General features: G+C 38.5%; 1 protein-coding gene across 1 annotated transcript in view; it reads right to left on the reverse strand.

Annotated features, from left to right (window-relative positions):
- LOC137471478 (uncharacterized) overlaps positions 1 to 18,836 on the reverse strand; it is a 158,771-nt gene that overhangs the window by 27,452 nt on the left and 112,483 nt on the right. The window contains exon 19 of the mRNA XM_068185896.1: positions 15,354 to 15,513. Within this exon, the coding sequence (XP_068041997.1) occupies positions 15,354 to 15,513 (160 nt within the window). The remainder of the gene's footprint in view (positions 1 to 15,353; positions 15,514 to 18,836) is intronic.

Consider the following 18,836-nt stretch of genomic DNA (forward strand, 5'->3'; position numbering starts at 1 on the left):
CTCTCTGCCTGGCTGCACATCAGTCAAAAAAACAAACAGACTCTAGTCATGATGATGCCACATCACCACAAACACAGAATGAACATATTTGAACTGCAGCATCTTTGCCTTATTCAAGAATTTTCATTAGGTTTCGTTTAAACTGTTCAACCTTTCTTGTGCAGGCAGAAAAGAGGTTTGTTCTATGAAACTAATGAAAAACAAAACAAAACAATCTTTTAAAGCCAAAACACTTAGCTTAATCCATCTCTAAATCCTATTACACATTCAACAAATGGCAATAAGTAACCCTTACTGACCAGAGATGAGGCAATATATGGCAGACCGAGCAGAGTTCCTCCATGGTTAGCCTAAAGGGCACTGTCAGGTTCAAAAATCATAAATCCCAGTCTCTTTATACACCACTCATGCCTTTTCACACAGCTCTGGCATGAATTTATGCCCAAGCTAGAGCTTTGTCAAGATGTCAGAACATCATATATGAGAGTCAGACCCCAGACACTTACAACAGACACCACTACTTGCACCACCACCACTGCAGAAGCAAAGGTGTTTTCATTTTCTGGAAAATTTGACTCACTTATTTTCATGGTGTTTTGCATTCACCTTGACAATAAATAAAAATTCAACAGGCATTTATAGTAAATAATAATGATAGAAATATTGCCTCACTCCTGATTTCTTACCCTCTCCTGTACCCCAGCATTCGGAGTGTAAACAGTGCAGAAGAATTTTGTGTTTACTAAAAGATTCCAATTTTGTTTTGCTTTTGAGGCTTTTTGTTTGTTATTTGCCATTTTTGATGTTTTTCTCCCTCCTTGTTCCCCCAAAAGCCCATTCCACTTGCTTTTAGTTTTCATCACAAGGTACTCATTTGGAAGCTATCCAAAAGGTTGATTTCAAGTATTTAGTATCACATACAAATAAATTAACACCAAAGAGACATTGGAATCAATGTAAAAACTGCTTTTGTCATGTCTAAAAGCTGTTTATAGCTTCTCAAGATGGATGTGTATGAGTGACAACAATCCTGGTCGACATGCATGCTTTTCAGAGTGCAAGCAAGAGGAAATTGAGGGTAAAGACTCAAAAACAGTTATAATCCATCGTCATATAATTCTTACTCATGCACATATGTTTATATTTCTACTTGCAAAAACTGACAAGAAAAGATTTTGTATACTTTACTATTGCTGGGCCTCCTTTTCTTTTTAGTTACTCTGTACAACATCTAACAGCATGCCTTGAGTTTCTTTGCAAGCACCTCCATGGTTCAGGGTTTTCCAGCCATGATGCATTCCGTGTACAGGGAGCCATGGCACCTTGGTCCCTGACCCAGCACAGCTAAGGATCTCCATCCTTAGATTAAGAGTGATGAAAAGTATGAAAAGGGGGCATTTCAACCTGACAGGAAGCTCTGCAATAGGTTTCTGCTCTCCCCATGCAGGCTAAAGCACCTTCTCAGTCACTGGCTAGACATCTGGTAAGTTTAAAGACATCACAAAAACTTGCAGTGCTTTTCAGATGAGCAGTATGCCTGTGCCACAGTGGGTGCTCAACATCCTTCAGATATTTGATTGTACATCTGTTTTTTTTTTAAGAAAGCACCTCAAATCCTAAAATTGTCCTCCTCTGCACACCCATGCTGAGCTGGCACCTCCACAGTGGTCAGGACTCACTTGTTCAGGTACAGAACAAAAAGGTTATCCTGGTCCCTACTTTTAACAGAGGTGGGGGACCAAGGGATGGCAGAAATGGTCAGGCAAGCACTAGGAAGCCATGGTACCAAGAAAGAAAACTGATTTGGCCAACCGTGTCCTGGGGAGCATCAGGCACAGCATGGCCAGCTAATCAAAGGAGAGGATTGTCCAGCTCTGCTCTGCACTGAGGTGGCCTCACCTCAAGTGCTGTGTGCACTTTCAGGCACTGCAATATAAGAAAGATATTAACTCTTAAAGAGCATCCAAAGGAGGGTGAGGAAGATGATGAAGAGCCTTGAGAGGAAGCCATATGAAGGGTGGCTGAGGTCACTTGGTCTGTTCATTCAAGAGGACTGAGGGGAGATGTCATTTTGGTCTACAATTTCCTTGTGAGGGGAAGAGGAAGGGCAGACACAGACCTCTTCTCTCTGGTGATTAGTTACAGGACCTGAAGGAATGGCCTGAAGTTGTGTCAGGAGAGATTTAGGCTGGATATTAGAAAAAGGTCCTTCACCCAAAGGGTGGTTGGGCACTGGAACAGGCTTCCCAGGAAAGTGGGCATAGCACCATGCCTGACAGAATTTAAGAAGATTTTGGACAGTGCTCTTGGGCACATGGTGTGACTCCTGGGGCTGTTCTGTGCAAGGTCAGGAGTTGGACTCAATGATCCTTGTGGGTCACTTCCAAATCAGCATATTCTTTGATTCTATGATTCTGTGAAGTTTGGAGAGGAAGAAGACAAGAATGAATGGGGCTATGACAGAAAGAGCAGAGCTTTTGAGAAGGCACTTAAAAAGTCAGACATCCCAGATCTTTTCCCATTCCAAAGTTCTTTTTCTCTGTCACTGGAGTAAGCAATTTGGTGTTGTGGACACCACAGACTCAGCTGTTCTGAAATGGGGGACGCTGACAGTACCAAACAATAGAAGATCACCCCATTGAGGAGGGCGTTGTGGCTGAACCGGGCTGTGTGCAAATACATTGCTCCAATCGTGGTACTGCTGTTTGAAGGGAAGAGTGACCCACAGAGGTCTGCTGCGTGCTGTTGGAGGTTTTGACTCACTCATCCTGTGCAAGGGCCTGATGAAATATGCAGGGCTTATGTCAGTGTCACACCTACCTACTGAGCCAAAGGCACCCACATCTATCTGTAGCCCTGAAGGCCTGCATACATCTAATGGGTGCTGCCCAGACTTAAGCATGACGTGGGATAACTTTTGCCGATAAAATATTTCCCATTGGTCCCAAATACTAACAATTACCTGAACCCCAGAAAAACCACGTGAAAAGATACTAGTTTGCAAACAGCAAATTAACTAACATCCTCCAAGTTGTTATTCAAGCTGCAGTACACACTGCTTCAAACAATGCCATTTATAAAGCGATAATGAAAGGAACTAGTCTATAAACCCTTCCCTAGCAGCAGGAGGGCTTAGGCTCCCAGGTTCACAAGCCTTCAGTTTATTTGAAGCCCATCAGACTTCAGCAAAGAGGAAATAATCAAGGTAAAGAGAAGAGTAATCCTAAAAAGCTTAACAAGGCACTATTCAGTATGTTTTTTCCTCTGCATATATTGACTTTGAAAGAGACAGAAACCAGTTTTCTACCTTTACTACATTGTTTCCCACTTGTTTAATGGCAATGCATATCCCAAGTGTGTTTCATAAGGCTAAAATAAGCATCCTTCTTTGTGAACTAGTGAAGTAAGGATCCAGTTGGCAGGCTTGCTCTCTCAGGCAAGACTCATTAATACAAAAGGGGGTTTATCTGAGAAAACTCTAAATTATGAGTTCTAAATGTGTAATCTCAGCTGCAAAAGAAAACAAGGCTGGGGAGGTTTTTCTGCCGTGACTGAGCTTAAGCTTCAAGCCTGCAGGCTAACGCTACTCAGAGTGTTTCTGATGGGATAATTTTCTATGCAAAAAGACTGCTTCATTGAAGAATTACTCATGTCATGGCCAACGTGCCAATTTCAATGGCCGTTCATCTGACAGGCGCAACAACCCCTTCTGAAATGTTTTAAATGACCAGGTGCAATTTTCCTATTTTTAAATAACCTTTCATGGTTACTCTAGCTAGACAAATGCCCTGCAAAACCAGATGAGCTGCTCCCACTGCTGTAGCCTAGGCAAGGTTCAGGAGGAGCACAGCTCCCTAAGGCACTGCCTAGCTTTGCCCTTTTCCTTTTTTCTCTCTCATTTTGAGGAAACAGTCCTAGTGCCTGATAGTAGCGCTGAAATGTTATGTCAACATGCTGATTCTAGTATCACTGGGTATATTATGCACTTTAGGTCTATCATCAGGGAGCCTGATGTGCAAATAAGTCCCTGCACCCAACCAGTGGATGAGATAAACACCTCAGATCTGTCGAGGTGATCCCAAAGCCTTATGTTAGGAACAGTGAGAGGTATTCCAAGCCAACAGGAGAAAAGGCCCTAGGATTCATGTGGAAAGTAGATTGTCTGAACAGTGCCCATTTTGCTTAAGGTGGTGTGAGGCTCAAAATTTGGCTCCATCTTCATCACAGCATGCCTAAGTTAGAAGCTGCCAACCTTTTCTCTTGATCAGTTCTTGACATTCCTCTCTAGAAACTGTAGTATTTTATTCCAAAAATATGGATTTTTAGAAGCCCATTCTGTTTTTGACAAAACTAAGTTTCAAAACAATAATTCCATATAACCTGCTTTACTTACATGTCAACTGAAAGGCATGATTATTCCTCTCTGGCCACCCAACCTGTCAGATTTTCCATTAATATTAATACACAAACCCTTACAAATGCAACTCCCATTTAACTGTTTAGGCTAATATTTTGAAAGATGAAAAGAACAGTTTTCAAAATACAGGAAAAAATCCAGAGCACGCGACCACATTTCACAGGTCAGTGGCTGGGATAGCAGGAGCTGCTGAAGGAGAGCTGAAGGAACAAACTTGCTCAGGGGCATTTTAGCACTCTTGTGATACGATACCCGTTATTCATCAGCATGCAACAATCCCCTCTCCAGATGAAAAACACTACAGATCATGTTCCTAATAAAACAGTCAATTTGCCTCCTTCTCTTTTTTGTTGTTGGAAGGAATTCCTTACAACCTCACCTCCCTGGGGCATGTCTTTGTCTCCCCCTTTGTCGATCAGGAGAAAACAAGGCTCTGTTCCACAACAAAGTCTCGCTGGCCGGCCTCAGAGATGCTCACACAAGGTTTCAGAAAGACCCAGGAAATTACTGTTGATTTAGATGCCCTGATTAATAATCTAAGATAGGAAAAACGATGTAGATGGGAAGCATGGTGAGAGCACATTTCTGCCCTGACAAACATGTCAGGGTGAAAATCGTGACCACTTCAGGAAACTTCAGCATATAAGCTCTGGACAGTGCTTTCAGGCTTCAGCAGAGGAAGTCTATTTCTAGGGAAGCCCTTATTTCTAAGCTTCCAAGGGTAGCTACTTCAAATCCACAGCTGGGGTTTGTAGCCCACTGAGACCACAAGTTTTAGCATATCTATAGCAGGAAGGACAGGTATCCTCGCTGAGTTCTACGACCTACCTTCATTCTGCCTGCACTTGGTTTTAGCTATGACAAAGCTCACCTGTAGGCTCAGGCACAGTTTACTTTGCCTTATGAGGTCAGGTTAAGACAGGAAACAGAATGGACCTGTTTGGGCTTGAGGTCAAGTGTGTATCTTTGCAAAACTCGCTGCATAGGCAAAACCTCAGCCATCGCAGTAAGTCTCCTGGAACTGTTTCACACAGCCAGACCAGGGCTTTCTGCATGCCACCAGCCCCTTTCAGTGGACAAAGAGATTTTGCTCTGCCCTGTGCAAGTGTCTTCAGTAGTCTCTGCTGTCAGTGTGTGGAATTTTACATTTAAATATCACTAGTTCCCAGAATATTTAAAGGTCATTACTAGAAAGCAAGCTATTGAGGCTTCAGTTTTGTAACATTAAGTGCTCTCTAATGCATCTAAAGTAATTCAGTCTTTGTCAGCAGCCTTATGTGTGACAATTACAAAATGGTAGTAAATTTAATTTCCTTTAAAAGAAGAAAAAAAAGAGCCCGATCTGCAAAACCATTCTTGCAGTTACATACACAATTGACATATGAGCTTCATGCTTTTGCATATGCAAGCTCACAACCACATGGTAATTTAGATTCTACCTTGGTTAAGAATTTCACCTACCCCTAACCTGACTAAATCAATGGGCATCAACAGTACCCTGCCCAAGCTCAGAGGATGTCTGATGCCAGAGTTGTAATAAGATTAGTTACATCTTAAATAGAGAATTTAGTAATTAGAGAAGACTGAAATGTTTTAAAACATCCATATCCTTGGAAAAAAGGAAATTTGTTTAAAATCAGGGAGTATAAAATCAGTAATTTTTGAGCAAATACTAGTTTTAAACAGCTACAGACACCCATAATGGACAACTACACAGTAACTTTTCCATAATGTGAGTTTCTTCTTAAGCCCCATATGTTAGCGATTTACATTATGTCCTTAAATCATCAGGGTTGATATTTCATATAACATTTTTACTCACTATTGTAATGTTGAATGTTCTCATTATTCAGATATATTGCTATTTTTTTTCAGAATCCTGCTAAGTTACTGTTCTTGAGATGTTGTATATGCCAAATGAGTTACCTGTATTAAATACTCCAAGAGAACAAACGAGTGCAGGGAGTAACCTTGTTTACAGCACTACGTGACAACCACAAGAGAGACCTATTGGCTAATTCTGTTTTATGCAGAAAATGAAGAGTCAGCTGATTTTTGTTACAAAGAGTAGGAATCACCGTTGTTAAATAAGTGACTGTCCTGGGGGTTTTCAGAACTGCTCACATCATACTTCAAACTACCAAGGGGAGGAGGGAGTCATTGTATGAATTACTCCAGCAATATTTCATGAGCTAGTAAATTTTCTATGGAAATTATCCAGCTTGATGAAAATGTCTGTATTTCAAACCTCACAAGAGTCTGATTTAGAAGAGAAATAGTGCTCGTTTACTGCAGCTTCATTGAAGACAAAGATGGAGAGAACCTGAAGTGTTGAAATGTTAACGTTCCAAGAAAACTAATTATCATATTTTCACTTGCAAACTTCAAGCCTGATGCTAATTAATCTCTGTGGAAAGGCTGTATATGAATCAAATTATAATGTAAGTCAGATTATACAGGATGAGATGTATAACATACCCTGCCACTGAGGAGAAACAAAATGGATTGCTTGCACAGAAATGACAAAAAACCCAAAGAGCTTGCTCTTCGTTAGTGCACCGATCTGTACCAGCTGGCTGATGACAGATTCACCCCAATGGAGTGTTGCAAACCACCTTGGATTTTCAAAAGTTTGCCTGTGGTCACAAATTATCTAGATGCAAGGAGAAAAAACTATTTGACTGAGCAAACCTTGATGTGGCACTTGCAGAGTTCTGTTGTGAAAACATCTTGAGGGCAATCGAGTGCCATTAGCACATGTCAATGAGGCTTCCCATGAATTACTACAAAAATTACAGTTAAGTGTACTCCTCCTCCATCACTGTCCAACATGTCTGACAAAAGAGTTTGGATGTCTGTTGAAGTATTAGAGAAATTAACACCTTTCTGCCAGTGTATAATCAGAAGGATGTCAGCAGACTATTAGTTTGGTTCATCTTCACTAATGCTTTTTTATAATTAATTTATTGATTTTAGGATTAAAATGATTTGTTACCATTTACTCTGGAAATACTATATTGTGCATATAATGGGGATAGTGAAGGAGACTTGAATAAATCAGTTCTCATTTAAAAGGGAAACAAAAGACATACTGAAAGGGGAAATAAAACACATGTTTTCTAAACACAAGATAATGTTTACTAGTACTCTCTAAGTAAATTCCATGGAGTCTGACTAAATAATTTTGTTTTCAATTTACAGACTTACCATCAACATGCCAACCAAAAAAAAGAAATGCTGTAAGTAGCTCATAATACTCACATATGCATAGCTTGCATAGCTTGCTTTTCTTTTTATCCGTTTTAATCTATTAACTTATTGTCATGCAACTTTCAGATTCAGAGAAGCTTTCATAGATGTGGGGGTTTTAATCCCTGTTTTCTCTTTTTTTTTTAGTTATTTTATTCTCCTTAAGATGGGATACAACATGGAATCAAGCAAGTCCTGTGCAGTGTTACTCTACCAGCTCAATTTCTAATGCCGTTTCCATTAGTTTACTTGTTGATTATATCAGTTCTACCATTGTTATAATTTATTACAAGGCCTCTTTTTGTGTGCACATCTGTTTAAGCAGTTCCACTTGTTAGACCTATTCGCACAGGCAAAAGAAGGTTTTCCTTTACCTAGACTGCATTACCTTGTTTTCCAAAGATTGCACTTGCACACTTTCTGATGAATTACTAATCAACAGTTGTGAGGTTTAATGGCACGCCTGGGTATGGTCAGCATATTTGGATATTCCAGATGTTTCCGAGCATCTGCATTTCCCCCCCTTTCTTCTTTTCGCCCACCACTCCCTGTGGACTAAATACTCTAAAGGAATAGAGTGCAAAGTGTTTCAGAACCATATGGCCATTTCAACCCTACACAGTTCAAGGCCTTGTCTTTTCATACAGAAATCATTTTGGTTTAAATCTAAGAGGCAAGAGAGTGCTACCCTCTTTCTGACCTTATATTTTGCTCTGTTTTCTGTAACATCCCATTACTGGGCTGAGCCTTCCCTCTGCTCATCTCTGATTTTCAATCTCCATTTAATCTTAAAAAAAAAATACAGACTCTGCCTACAATAATTTATCCCAAATGAGAATCTGACCTTATATACACAGATCATGAAGAATTACAGTGAAATATGGCCCTATTTCCTCCCCTCCCCTTTGCTTACACAGATAGATGGAAATTTTTGCCCCAATAAAGTCAGTGCAAGTTTTGCTGTTGACTGCAAGGGGTCGAGGTTCTCCTCCTACAATTTCTGTAGCAGACAGGTGATTACATGTCACCTTAATATGCTGAGCAACATTGTTCTGGACTAGCAGGATAGTTTGCTTGTGTTGGCTGTAACAATTGTGCATTACCCCAGATCAATGCAGTGATTTATTTATACTGGCATGTAAGGAATTAAATTCTATATTACTGCTAATTTTTCTAGATAGGCCCACAATCAGCTTTGCTACTGCTTTCTACTCTCCTATGCTACTCTTACAGCATAGAAGTTTTGATTCTTCATACAATCTAAATTGTGGGAGATGTGTTACTGGGAGCTCCAGGTAGCAACTCCAAAAATTTTTGCAGTATGGGTTAAGGTTAGGACAAAGAAATCTAATTGTAAACTTGCAAAATGCTAGATTTCTAAAAGATTACTGAAAGTAGTTTAGGGAAAGGAAACCACAGATCAAAATTATAAGACCTTATGAGCAGCAGCTTGAGTGATGTCAGCCATTTGTTATTTCTTAAAGATATAATACCGTGTACATGAGGTATATATATATATATAAGGTACAACTCAAAGTAAGAAAAAGTTTGCAAACAGAAGAGTGAATGAGTAGGAAAGAAATTTACATTTTATATGCTTCTGCTTTCTCAACATGTCTTTCTGTCTCCATTTGCAGATCAATGGTATCTAAATCAGCAGTTTGAGAGGCATTTTTCTACAGAACCATGATTATAGTTATCTTGTATAGTTGTCCTTTACAGTCTCTTACCTTGCATTTCTCTCTGTTTCTTTCTATTTTCTTTGGCATGGTTGTGTCTTCTGCACAAATTCCTGAACCACTTCTGTTTCTTTTTTCCTGTTACTACCCCGTGCTTTCTGACTTTTTCTTCAGGCCTCCACAGTCTGTACTATGGTATTATCCCTTCCAGCTCATTTCCTCAATTTTTTTCTTTAAGTCAAAATACCCCTGCAACTTTTCACTTGTTTTTTGGAAATTGGTCTTCCTGAAAGGCAACAGCAAAATTTCTGTTTGTGTTCATGGGAAAAATTCACCCTACAACTCCAGAAAGATCAAATTTAAGATTATCAGATCTGTTAGAGTCACAGAAACAAGCTGGTGTTCTTGTTCAAAATTTGGCCTGGTTTCACCATATTTTTCACCAAAAAGAGGCAAGAAATCACACTCAGAGGAGTGCTGAACCTTCAAACAGAAAATATACCAATTATGATATCAGTCTGTGTTTCAGCCTTTTTTGGTACACACTACAGTCAACTTACACAATGGGTTCTGGAGACCATGAATCTGGGACTTTGAATTAGAGCACAGTTGGGTATTCTACTTTTTCTCTTTCCAATATCCAACAGCAAGAAAGCAATGTACCTATTTCCATTTCGCACTACACACTATGTGTCACCCTTTCCTAATCCTAGAGCTGGCTTTCAGATGACTTCAGTTTTTGCCCTTCACTTCTCTTTATCCATCATCCTATATGTGCAAGCAAGCTCCAAACTTGTGTTGGAGCAAGACCAGGACCATAACAAGAGACAAATTGCAGCAACCTCAGGTGTGGTACCGTCTGCCTTCATCAGACTCCACCTGTGGTCCAGCAGCTTTGATGCAGCACAAACTGGAGGCTCATGAAGCCTCCTCTAAGACAAAATCAAAAGTTAACCCCCTTGTGCTAAATGAGTTAAAAGACTTGTTCTCCAGCAGCCCTTGCAATGCTGTCACATCCAACATCAGTTTCCTCTCCTGCCAGTGCTGATTCCACTAGCAAGGGCAGAATTTTGCCCTCAACTATTCACAAATAATTAATGCATTATTGAACAGGAATAAATAGATAGCAATTAAATAACAAGTATTAATGACTTATTTATTAACATATTAATAGTTGGCCTGAGAGTAATAAATGCAAATTAGTGTAAAGTGGTACCAAAAATTGTGTCGATAATAGGCCCTGAAGTAATCTTGTGTGTTCAAGATAATTACAAATATATTTTCCTTTCAAAAATCTACTGCCGGGTAATTTTTTATGGTTTGCTATAATATCACTTTAAAATTAGAAAATTAGCCCTAGTCTCATTAAAATAATTTTGCAGTGCATCAGGCTTTATTTCAAGTGCAAGTTTCATATTATCTTCTTGCCTACAGACCTTGCATTTTTTTTTCCAGAAAACCTCCTCATGTGCCAATATTTTGTGCCTATGCTTGGTATGCAGTTTTGTTTCAGCTTACAACAACTACTTGCACAACTTTTCTGATTGTTAGTATTGCTACATAAAAAGTTCCACTGCAAGCAGGGGTGGTGCTTTGAGGGCTATGTCCAGTAAAAATCTCAAAGGGGCATATTTATTCCTTTATATTCCTGCTAATAGCAATTGACCTTATAAATAGTGCAGAGGCTTTAGACATGACCAAACTGATGCACATCTAACAATCAGATCACAACAGATCCCATTTTAAAGACCATCTCTGGTCAGCTGTTTTACTAGAAATACTTCCTACCTTTTTTTTTTTTTTTTTTTTTAATTCTTATTTGTTTAGACAAAAGAAAACCCCACCTCATACCTTCGCTCTAAACTATTATTTAACATTAGAAAAGGAATTACTTGGTGAGGACAGAAAGACATTACCACTTTTATCAGTTCTAGAAAGAAAAGGAAATTCTTGGCTAAAATCCAGGGTACTGCTCTCATCACTGATCTGCTAACAATAGCAGATTAAAATATTCCAGTCTACCACCAGTCCTGATTTTACCGATTCTATAATCTGACACAAATTTAACACATGACTGTCTCTAATAAAAGATCAACAAATATTCAGCTCTGCCTCCATGTTTGTAACAGGAATGGAGGAATAGGGGCCCAGGCTTCCTCCTAGCACTGGTGCACAGAACACTGCTTCAGCACATATTTGTTTCTAGAAATGTTCCTGCCTCCCTCTGTAGGTGGCATTTTTACTTCTTTGCAGCTGTTCGTTAAAGGCATTGTAAATGGCTTTTTCCAGAATAATCAAGGGCCTTTCTGTGAGGTAGAGGGCTACGGTGGCTCTGCCTGCACAGTGGCTTCCCAAGTCACTACGTAAATGTGATTGTGGACGTGTAATCTGTGTACCTGGAAATATAATTCGTTTTGTTGCTAATGAAGGTCCTACGGCACAAATTTATTAAAGGTATACTTTTCCATGGGATAATAATTGGGTCAATAATATTAAACTCATAGGCTCATTATTTAATTGCAAGGGCAGATTATGAATACAGCTTCTAAAATGTATTTTAATGAAAAACACTACATCCTGACCTAATCATATCAACCTTATGCTATCTAATTAAGGATGCAAAAAATCATTAGAGTTGCAAAATATTAGTTCCAGCTCCATCAGGCTGTTAGCTGCCCCTTCATGAATATATATATTTTTTTACTCTATGATAAATAGTTAATGAGGTAAAAATGACAAAATTTGCATGTAGGCAAATTAGTTTAATAGACTGATGTCTTCCTGGTCTACAGAAAGTGACCTTTTCCCTATCAAAAGAAATACTGAAAATACTTTGAAATGATGGCATGGATGTCATTCCACAAATGACAAATCACTCATCTGAACAATATAAAAATTATAAAATGCAATAACCTTAAATTCTCATCATATTGTAAATGTGTCCTCTGCTGCTGCATTTATCAATTTAATAAAAGGAAATTAAGCATATTATAAAATACCCATTTATGGGGCAATTTTTAATCCAGCGAATAAAAATGAGAAGCACATGGTTAATAGCAAGAAAATATTGCAAAAATGTAGACCTATTTTTTCCAGAAGGTTTGACTGACTATTTACTTGAATTACCTCCATTTAAAATATATTTTTTATATGGAGTGATGTAAGATATGGCAGTCTTATGCTTCCCTTTATAAAAATTGTTCACAGTTAATTTTGTATTTTATTTAAAAATTAACAAATTAATAATGCACGCAATAAGATCTAGTGATGTGTCTTCCATACTGATTACTTTGTACAATTAGACATACAAAAAGAAAGGGACAAGATAAATACTTTATGCAAATCTATAGCAGCAAAAAGGGTTTTTCTCTATCTGCAATGCCTAGGAACATAAAAAGACCTGCAAATACAGCTCCCACTCTAGCAGGGAGATACTCTATATGGAGAACATATTTCTAGAAGGGAGCAAGTTTTTATTGCAAAACTAGATTTGCAAAGAGCTAACAACATTTCCTTTTATGGTTTCCTTTTTCATTAAAATGATAAAAAAATATTTAAAATGTAAGAGATGGGGAAGATTTTGATTTTTGGAGACTGGTTCTTTTTTCACATTATTTGTGTTTTGTACCTATAATTCAGGAGTTTTGAACACTAGTCTCCAGTCACAAATTTTCCCCATTGTGAGGCAGACCCTATGACCACTGAGGTAGATGGTAGCGGCCATCTCTAGAGATGCCAGTGATGCAAATTCCTCTGCTCTTTCCACATTGCTCATATCTTCTTACATCATATAGTCTGCACCAGTGTGTCCCCCAGAGAACAGGAATGTTTAACACTGTCATAGTCTGTCTTTTGGTTAGGGATGATGTAAGGGAAAAGGCATGAAATTCATGTAGATGTAGACAGAATAGGAACCAGAAACTTAGGGGCTTTAGTAAAGACAAAACTGTGCATCACTTTACTTTGTTGAATGAAATGTGTGCTGCTCTCTGTGAAGCATTGGGATTCTTCCCTCTATTCCTACTCCACCCTCTGAGATGCTGGATCGAGCTGAGGCTGGTTCCATTTTAAAGGATCTCAGACTAAGATTTCACATTTCAGTGTGGCCTTTCATGCTTGCTGGGCTGCACACTGGAAGAAAAACTAGGTACTTACACATTTCTATAGCTATTGGTCCTGCCTTTCAGTGTTCTGTCCCTTGAAGTATGTCTTACTGTAGCAGTGGTCAACCCATTAGGGCTTCCTCCATTCAGGTACAGACGACCTGTATACAGATTTTCTTTCCATTCGTTTCCATTTGTCTTTACCCCCACACTTCCCCCTTTCCTGCTAGCCTTCTTTTCTTTTGTTTTTCTTTTTTGTTCACCTTATCCAGCCCTTTCTGTTCTGCTTACAAGAAATTATATGTTGGAAATATCATTAGAAATTGTTCAGTACTTAAAAGAGAAATGTAGTTGTTTGCAGTTTCCTCATGTACCATTTTTTCTAAATTCCATTGGTGGTCCTCGCATGCAAAATTAGGTCCACTACATGTATTCTTTGTTTGACCTTACTCAACTTGTAACAAAGATAATAGAAACCAATTGTCAATGGTTATACTTTGACTTATTGCAGAAAGTTTTGAAGTGCAAACAAAAATGTTATTTTACTTACTGGGAAAGGCAAAATAAGTTCTATCTCTACAAAAAAGTGGGAATGTCTGAGGCAGGTGGTTGTGGAAGCACGTTCACTCTTTCAAACCTTTTCCCTCCCCTCTGCTGAAATGCCATGTGCTGCTCTATGCTTTCCCACAAATATTAAGCTTACTGAGTATCTGCTTTTTCATTCAGTTTTTCCTTTCAGGGTCCAAACTGTCATCACAAGGGAAAAAAAAGTGGATAATAATTACAGCTGTGGCAGATGTTTATAACAGTGACAACTGAGGCTATATATTTATATAAACTGCTGATCTTTCAGAGGTAGTTATAGAGATTTGAAAAACCTGCAGACCCTAATCTTAAGTACCTTGTTCCAGAGGGTTAGAAAAGAAAAACAAAACTCATACATGCTTAAGAGGACTAATTTCCTTCCTATTGGGAATCTGTTCTTTTTTACATTGAGGCAGGAGAGTTATCAAACAAAGCATTGTATGCAGAGGCATTCACAGATATATGGAAAAAATGATGAGCACTTTGCCAGTTGTCCAAGAGCTGGTTTGTAAATTAGTCCTATGGGAATTAATAACACTGATGCAAAGCTAGAAAGCAAGGAAGGAAGGAGGACCATGTCCTTCAGAGACTACTGACCACGTTACTTCTTCTATTTTAAATTCTCTGAAAGCAATTATGACCAGAAGCCTCATCTGTGGATGACATGCCCTCACTGGACCCTTTGCAAACACAGAATGTTATCTCCTATACAACACGGCTTAAAGTCTTTATATGGGACAAGAGGCTAGGGGCTTAATGGAAAAGAAAGAGGAATTATTTTGATAACCAAAGCACATACCTTTCCCTGTAGATTTCCAGCTTAGCCCACTCTTTTGGGCAATCCTGGAGGAAAAGGGCCAGGGAGAAGAGCATTGCTTTCATATCTGACTGACCAAACTCACACCCCCTTCTCAGGGCAGCCTCACCTGTGCCCTCTTAAGGAATGAATTCTACTTGTTCATGGAAATCCTCAGTTTGCTGAGCTGGCTGAGAAATCATCTGGAATGATACTGATATTTAAACCAGTAGGAAGTCTCTAAGAGCCAGTCAAGAACCATCAGACACCACAGATAATTTTTGACATCAGTGATGCCTCTAAGCCTTTGGTTACTAAGCAGATTGTAACCCCTCAGGATGTTCAGGCATTGCACATGCAATGTCACAAAATTCTCCCGAACATGCTGCTTCTTAGCTTCTCCATTCAATGAAGCACCCCAAGAATAATTTTCTAATATCTAGATTCTTTTGAATAACACTAAGAAATGCAAAGCATTAATTTGCACCACAGTCTCTTTTTTGGAGACTCTGTTCACCACTCACCATCCGTCTTTCACCATTGATTCCTCTCCACTGCTCAGCCCTCTTCATAATGTAGCTCAGCTCCTGACTGGAAATCTCCAAGTCCAGTGGAATAAAGAATTTGCCTTCCTCACCATTAATACGTCGAAATACATCCAACAGCCAACCTTCGCTATGTAGCCTAAAGACAGAAATTACATGTTTGGTTCATCTTTGAGAAGACTCTTAATGGAAAAAAAAAAAAAGTCCTTCTTATGCAGACTTCTGTTTTAGTTTTCCCTTCATGATTATGGTGTCTGCCCATGAAAAAGAAGCTTCTTTCCCACAAGTTGTCCAACATACAGCCCTCCCCAGACCTCTGAAGAATTTACAGTACCTGGATCAAATCACATAAAAGTAAGGAGCAATTTAATTTAATTATTTAAAGATATTGACTTCCCAAAGAGATCCTGATCTTCCTTCCCTTTAGAAATGTCTAATGTCTGTCCTTAGCACTGGGCTGGGTAACTAGTTCCAGTAGCATGGTTAGAGATGAATGGAAGTCCTGCTGTGCCAGGGTTCAATAATGGGCAAACCACATCATATAGAAGGGAACTACTCACCCTTTTTTTTGACCCCAAGCCTGAAGCTTATACAATCTAAACTTCTCTTGATGTTAGAAAAGTTCATTTCATTTGTTGGTTTTGTTTTTCTATGACATTTCTGTTCTGTGGGGTAAGGAATTGACTAAGCATTATGCAGTAAATTTTTTTACCACAAGAAAGGCTTGCTGTGTGGCATTTCTTGATGTAGGTGAAACCAAGAAATATTGTGGGGCTTTTAGAAAAGCCTGGTGTCACATTTTTAGCCTAAAATGAACTTGAAAACATCCAAACACTGCTGTTTGATTCAAATGGATCCTCTTCAATTAAACTATTTCTCATTCTACTTTTATTCCAAAAACAGGGATGCAGAACATAGAAATCAGAAAATCTGGAATCTGAGTTTTGGATATTGAACTGAGGTCTTTTCTTTTGTACCTTTTTCCAAGATAATACTTTAATAATACTTTACTCCAACTCAGCAGTTTCTTTGTGCCTATTTCAATATTTTCATCTTTCCCATAGACTGGCTAGTTAATAATGAGAAGTGACTGCTGTGGCACTGTATCCAATAAAATGCCTAGATTTCTGTGGGGCTGTTTAGGTCCTTCATTTCTTGGCAGATGGGAGATGAAGCACAGACATAACTCCTTAGACCCTCTGAATTCTCACCCTTCTCATGTACAGCAACACCAGTGACAGTTCTTGTGGCTGGTCCTATCCTTGGGTCTTGTGTTGGCCTCTATGTGGTGAACAAAGTGTATGCCTGGCAGAGGCAGAAGGTTGTTCAGCTAAACCAGAATGAAATTCACATTTACATCAGCTCTACATCACACCTTACAGTGCTCACAGAAAGTGCAGAGCAGCACACTCAGTAAGTTAGCTGCTTAGTACAATTTTGCCCACAACTGAGATTTAGCATGGAACAGAAATAAGGAGATGCATCAACAGACAATTTTTCAACTTGATCTTGGGAGCAGCTTTAGCTCTCTCTTCAAAGGGGAATGTGTACCTCAGGGTCAAGGACCATATCCAAGAGTTTCTGTGATGAAGTAGCTATTCTGATCCCAAAATCTGGCAGCCTGAGTCAACATCAGATTAGGAATTTATATCTCAGGCTTTGCTGCTAAGGTTCTCTATGCACTTTTTTCCCCACCCTTCTTTTTTGAAACATTCCTTTTTGAAGCTGCAGCCCTAAACTTGCTGTAGTTTCCAAGAGGTCATTTTGGGATTCTCTTATCAAAAGGGGAGAGCAGGTGGAAGATCACCTAATCAAGACGTAGGCAGTCTGGGAATATAAACAAACTGGCTATCAAGAAATAATAGAAAATGCTCTAAAGTGTGAAATACAAATCAGTGCTAAAGCAGAATAGGATACTAAAGTAGCTTAAAACACGCTACAGAAGAGATTATTTTTTAATAAATAACTAGTACCCTTTATGTAATAAATTACAAAACTCCAGAGTATCTTTAAATAATTTTTTTTCTCTTAATCTCTGGATCTACATCAGATGTTCTTTCAGTACAATAGATATATTTTTGGAAAAATTGACTCATAATTTCTTGTCCTAGGTTGAAAAACTAGCAATTTATGCTGGTGGACTTTCTGACCTTTTGTTCATGTTGAAGCAATATTATTCCATGGTGTTTGTGTTTGACATTCCAGGTCAGCAGTTTAAATTATTTGCCACTTGTCTTGCTAAACAAGAGAAAGATCTTGCCATTTATTTAAGCTCACTTAATGCAACACTCTTATTTCAAATTAAGTAAAATTTAATGCAGTTAAATGACTGTCTATTTGCTGCCATAAACATTTTCTATATGAAGATTTTAAGCACATGGCTATAAACAATATAATTAACTTTGAATTAATTAAGAATCATGAAGCCTGTCTTTCAGCTTTGTTCCTTTTGTCCAAAAAGTACTCAGCCTGCTCCTGTTACCTGCTTTAATTTCTTTTCTTTGGTATGAAAACTAATAAAACACTTCTTATACCTTAACATACCTTGTTATAAGCTTGAGAGTAGCTATTTCTATTGCCAATACAATAAAAAGAACAAAACACAGTTTATGTTTTCTAGACATATGAGAACCAGTATAATACTCTACAAGTTCATTTATTTACCTATCAGAAAGAACAGAAAACTTTGAAATTATTTCCTACCAAGAGTCTGATTAAAAAATGGGCTTTTCAAATAATTACCCAAACCAAAAATTAAAGGGTAGTTTTAGTGGTTTAAAACAATTTATTACATCTTAGCTTGAGCTTTTCTCATCCTTTTTTGGAAAACCACCATTGAAAATACAAAGCCAGTTTTGCTATTAACACTGAAAAATGTAGATTTCTGAAGCTTTTCCCTGAAAAATATTTCAATACCAGGAAATTCAGATGCTTTCCACTAGACACTTTTTGTTCAGACAGGTCTGCATTTTCTCACAGTGAAGAAAACATTTCACCAACAAACTCCTGTCTGTTTCTAATATCTGGTAGAATTAAAAGGAAGGAATTGCAACCAGTGCCTCTTCATTGTTCCAAAAAGTAATTAGAATATCTCTCCATGCTAGTTGTACTACAGACTCCCAAGAGAAGCATGGGAAATCAGATTTATTGAGGTATTTTGGTTTATAAAGACACAAATAGATGCCTACTGCTACTTAACCCCTGCCCTTTATTTCATTAGCTTCCTGGCTGTTCACCATTGCTGCCATGAAGTTTTCTAGCTGTGGCAGAAACAGACACTCCTCCTGCTTGCTTTGGTGGTCTTGTGGGTTCAGTCTTCTTATCCCTTCTTTTACACACTGTCAAAACACTTCAGTTTAATGGCAAACTGTTGAGTAATTCCAACAAACATCACCTCCTCCTCCTCCAACCAACAGCCAAAGTCTCCCTTGTGGATTGGAGTCTTCAGGCACAGAGGGTATC

The sequence above is a fragment of the Anomalospiza imberbis genome, chromosome 1 (assembly GCF_031753505.1).
Source record: "Anomalospiza imberbis isolate Cuckoo-Finch-1a 21T00152 chromosome 1, ASM3175350v1, whole genome shotgun sequence".
Lineage (NCBI taxonomy): Eukaryota > Metazoa > Chordata > Aves > Passeriformes > Viduidae > Anomalospiza > Anomalospiza imberbis.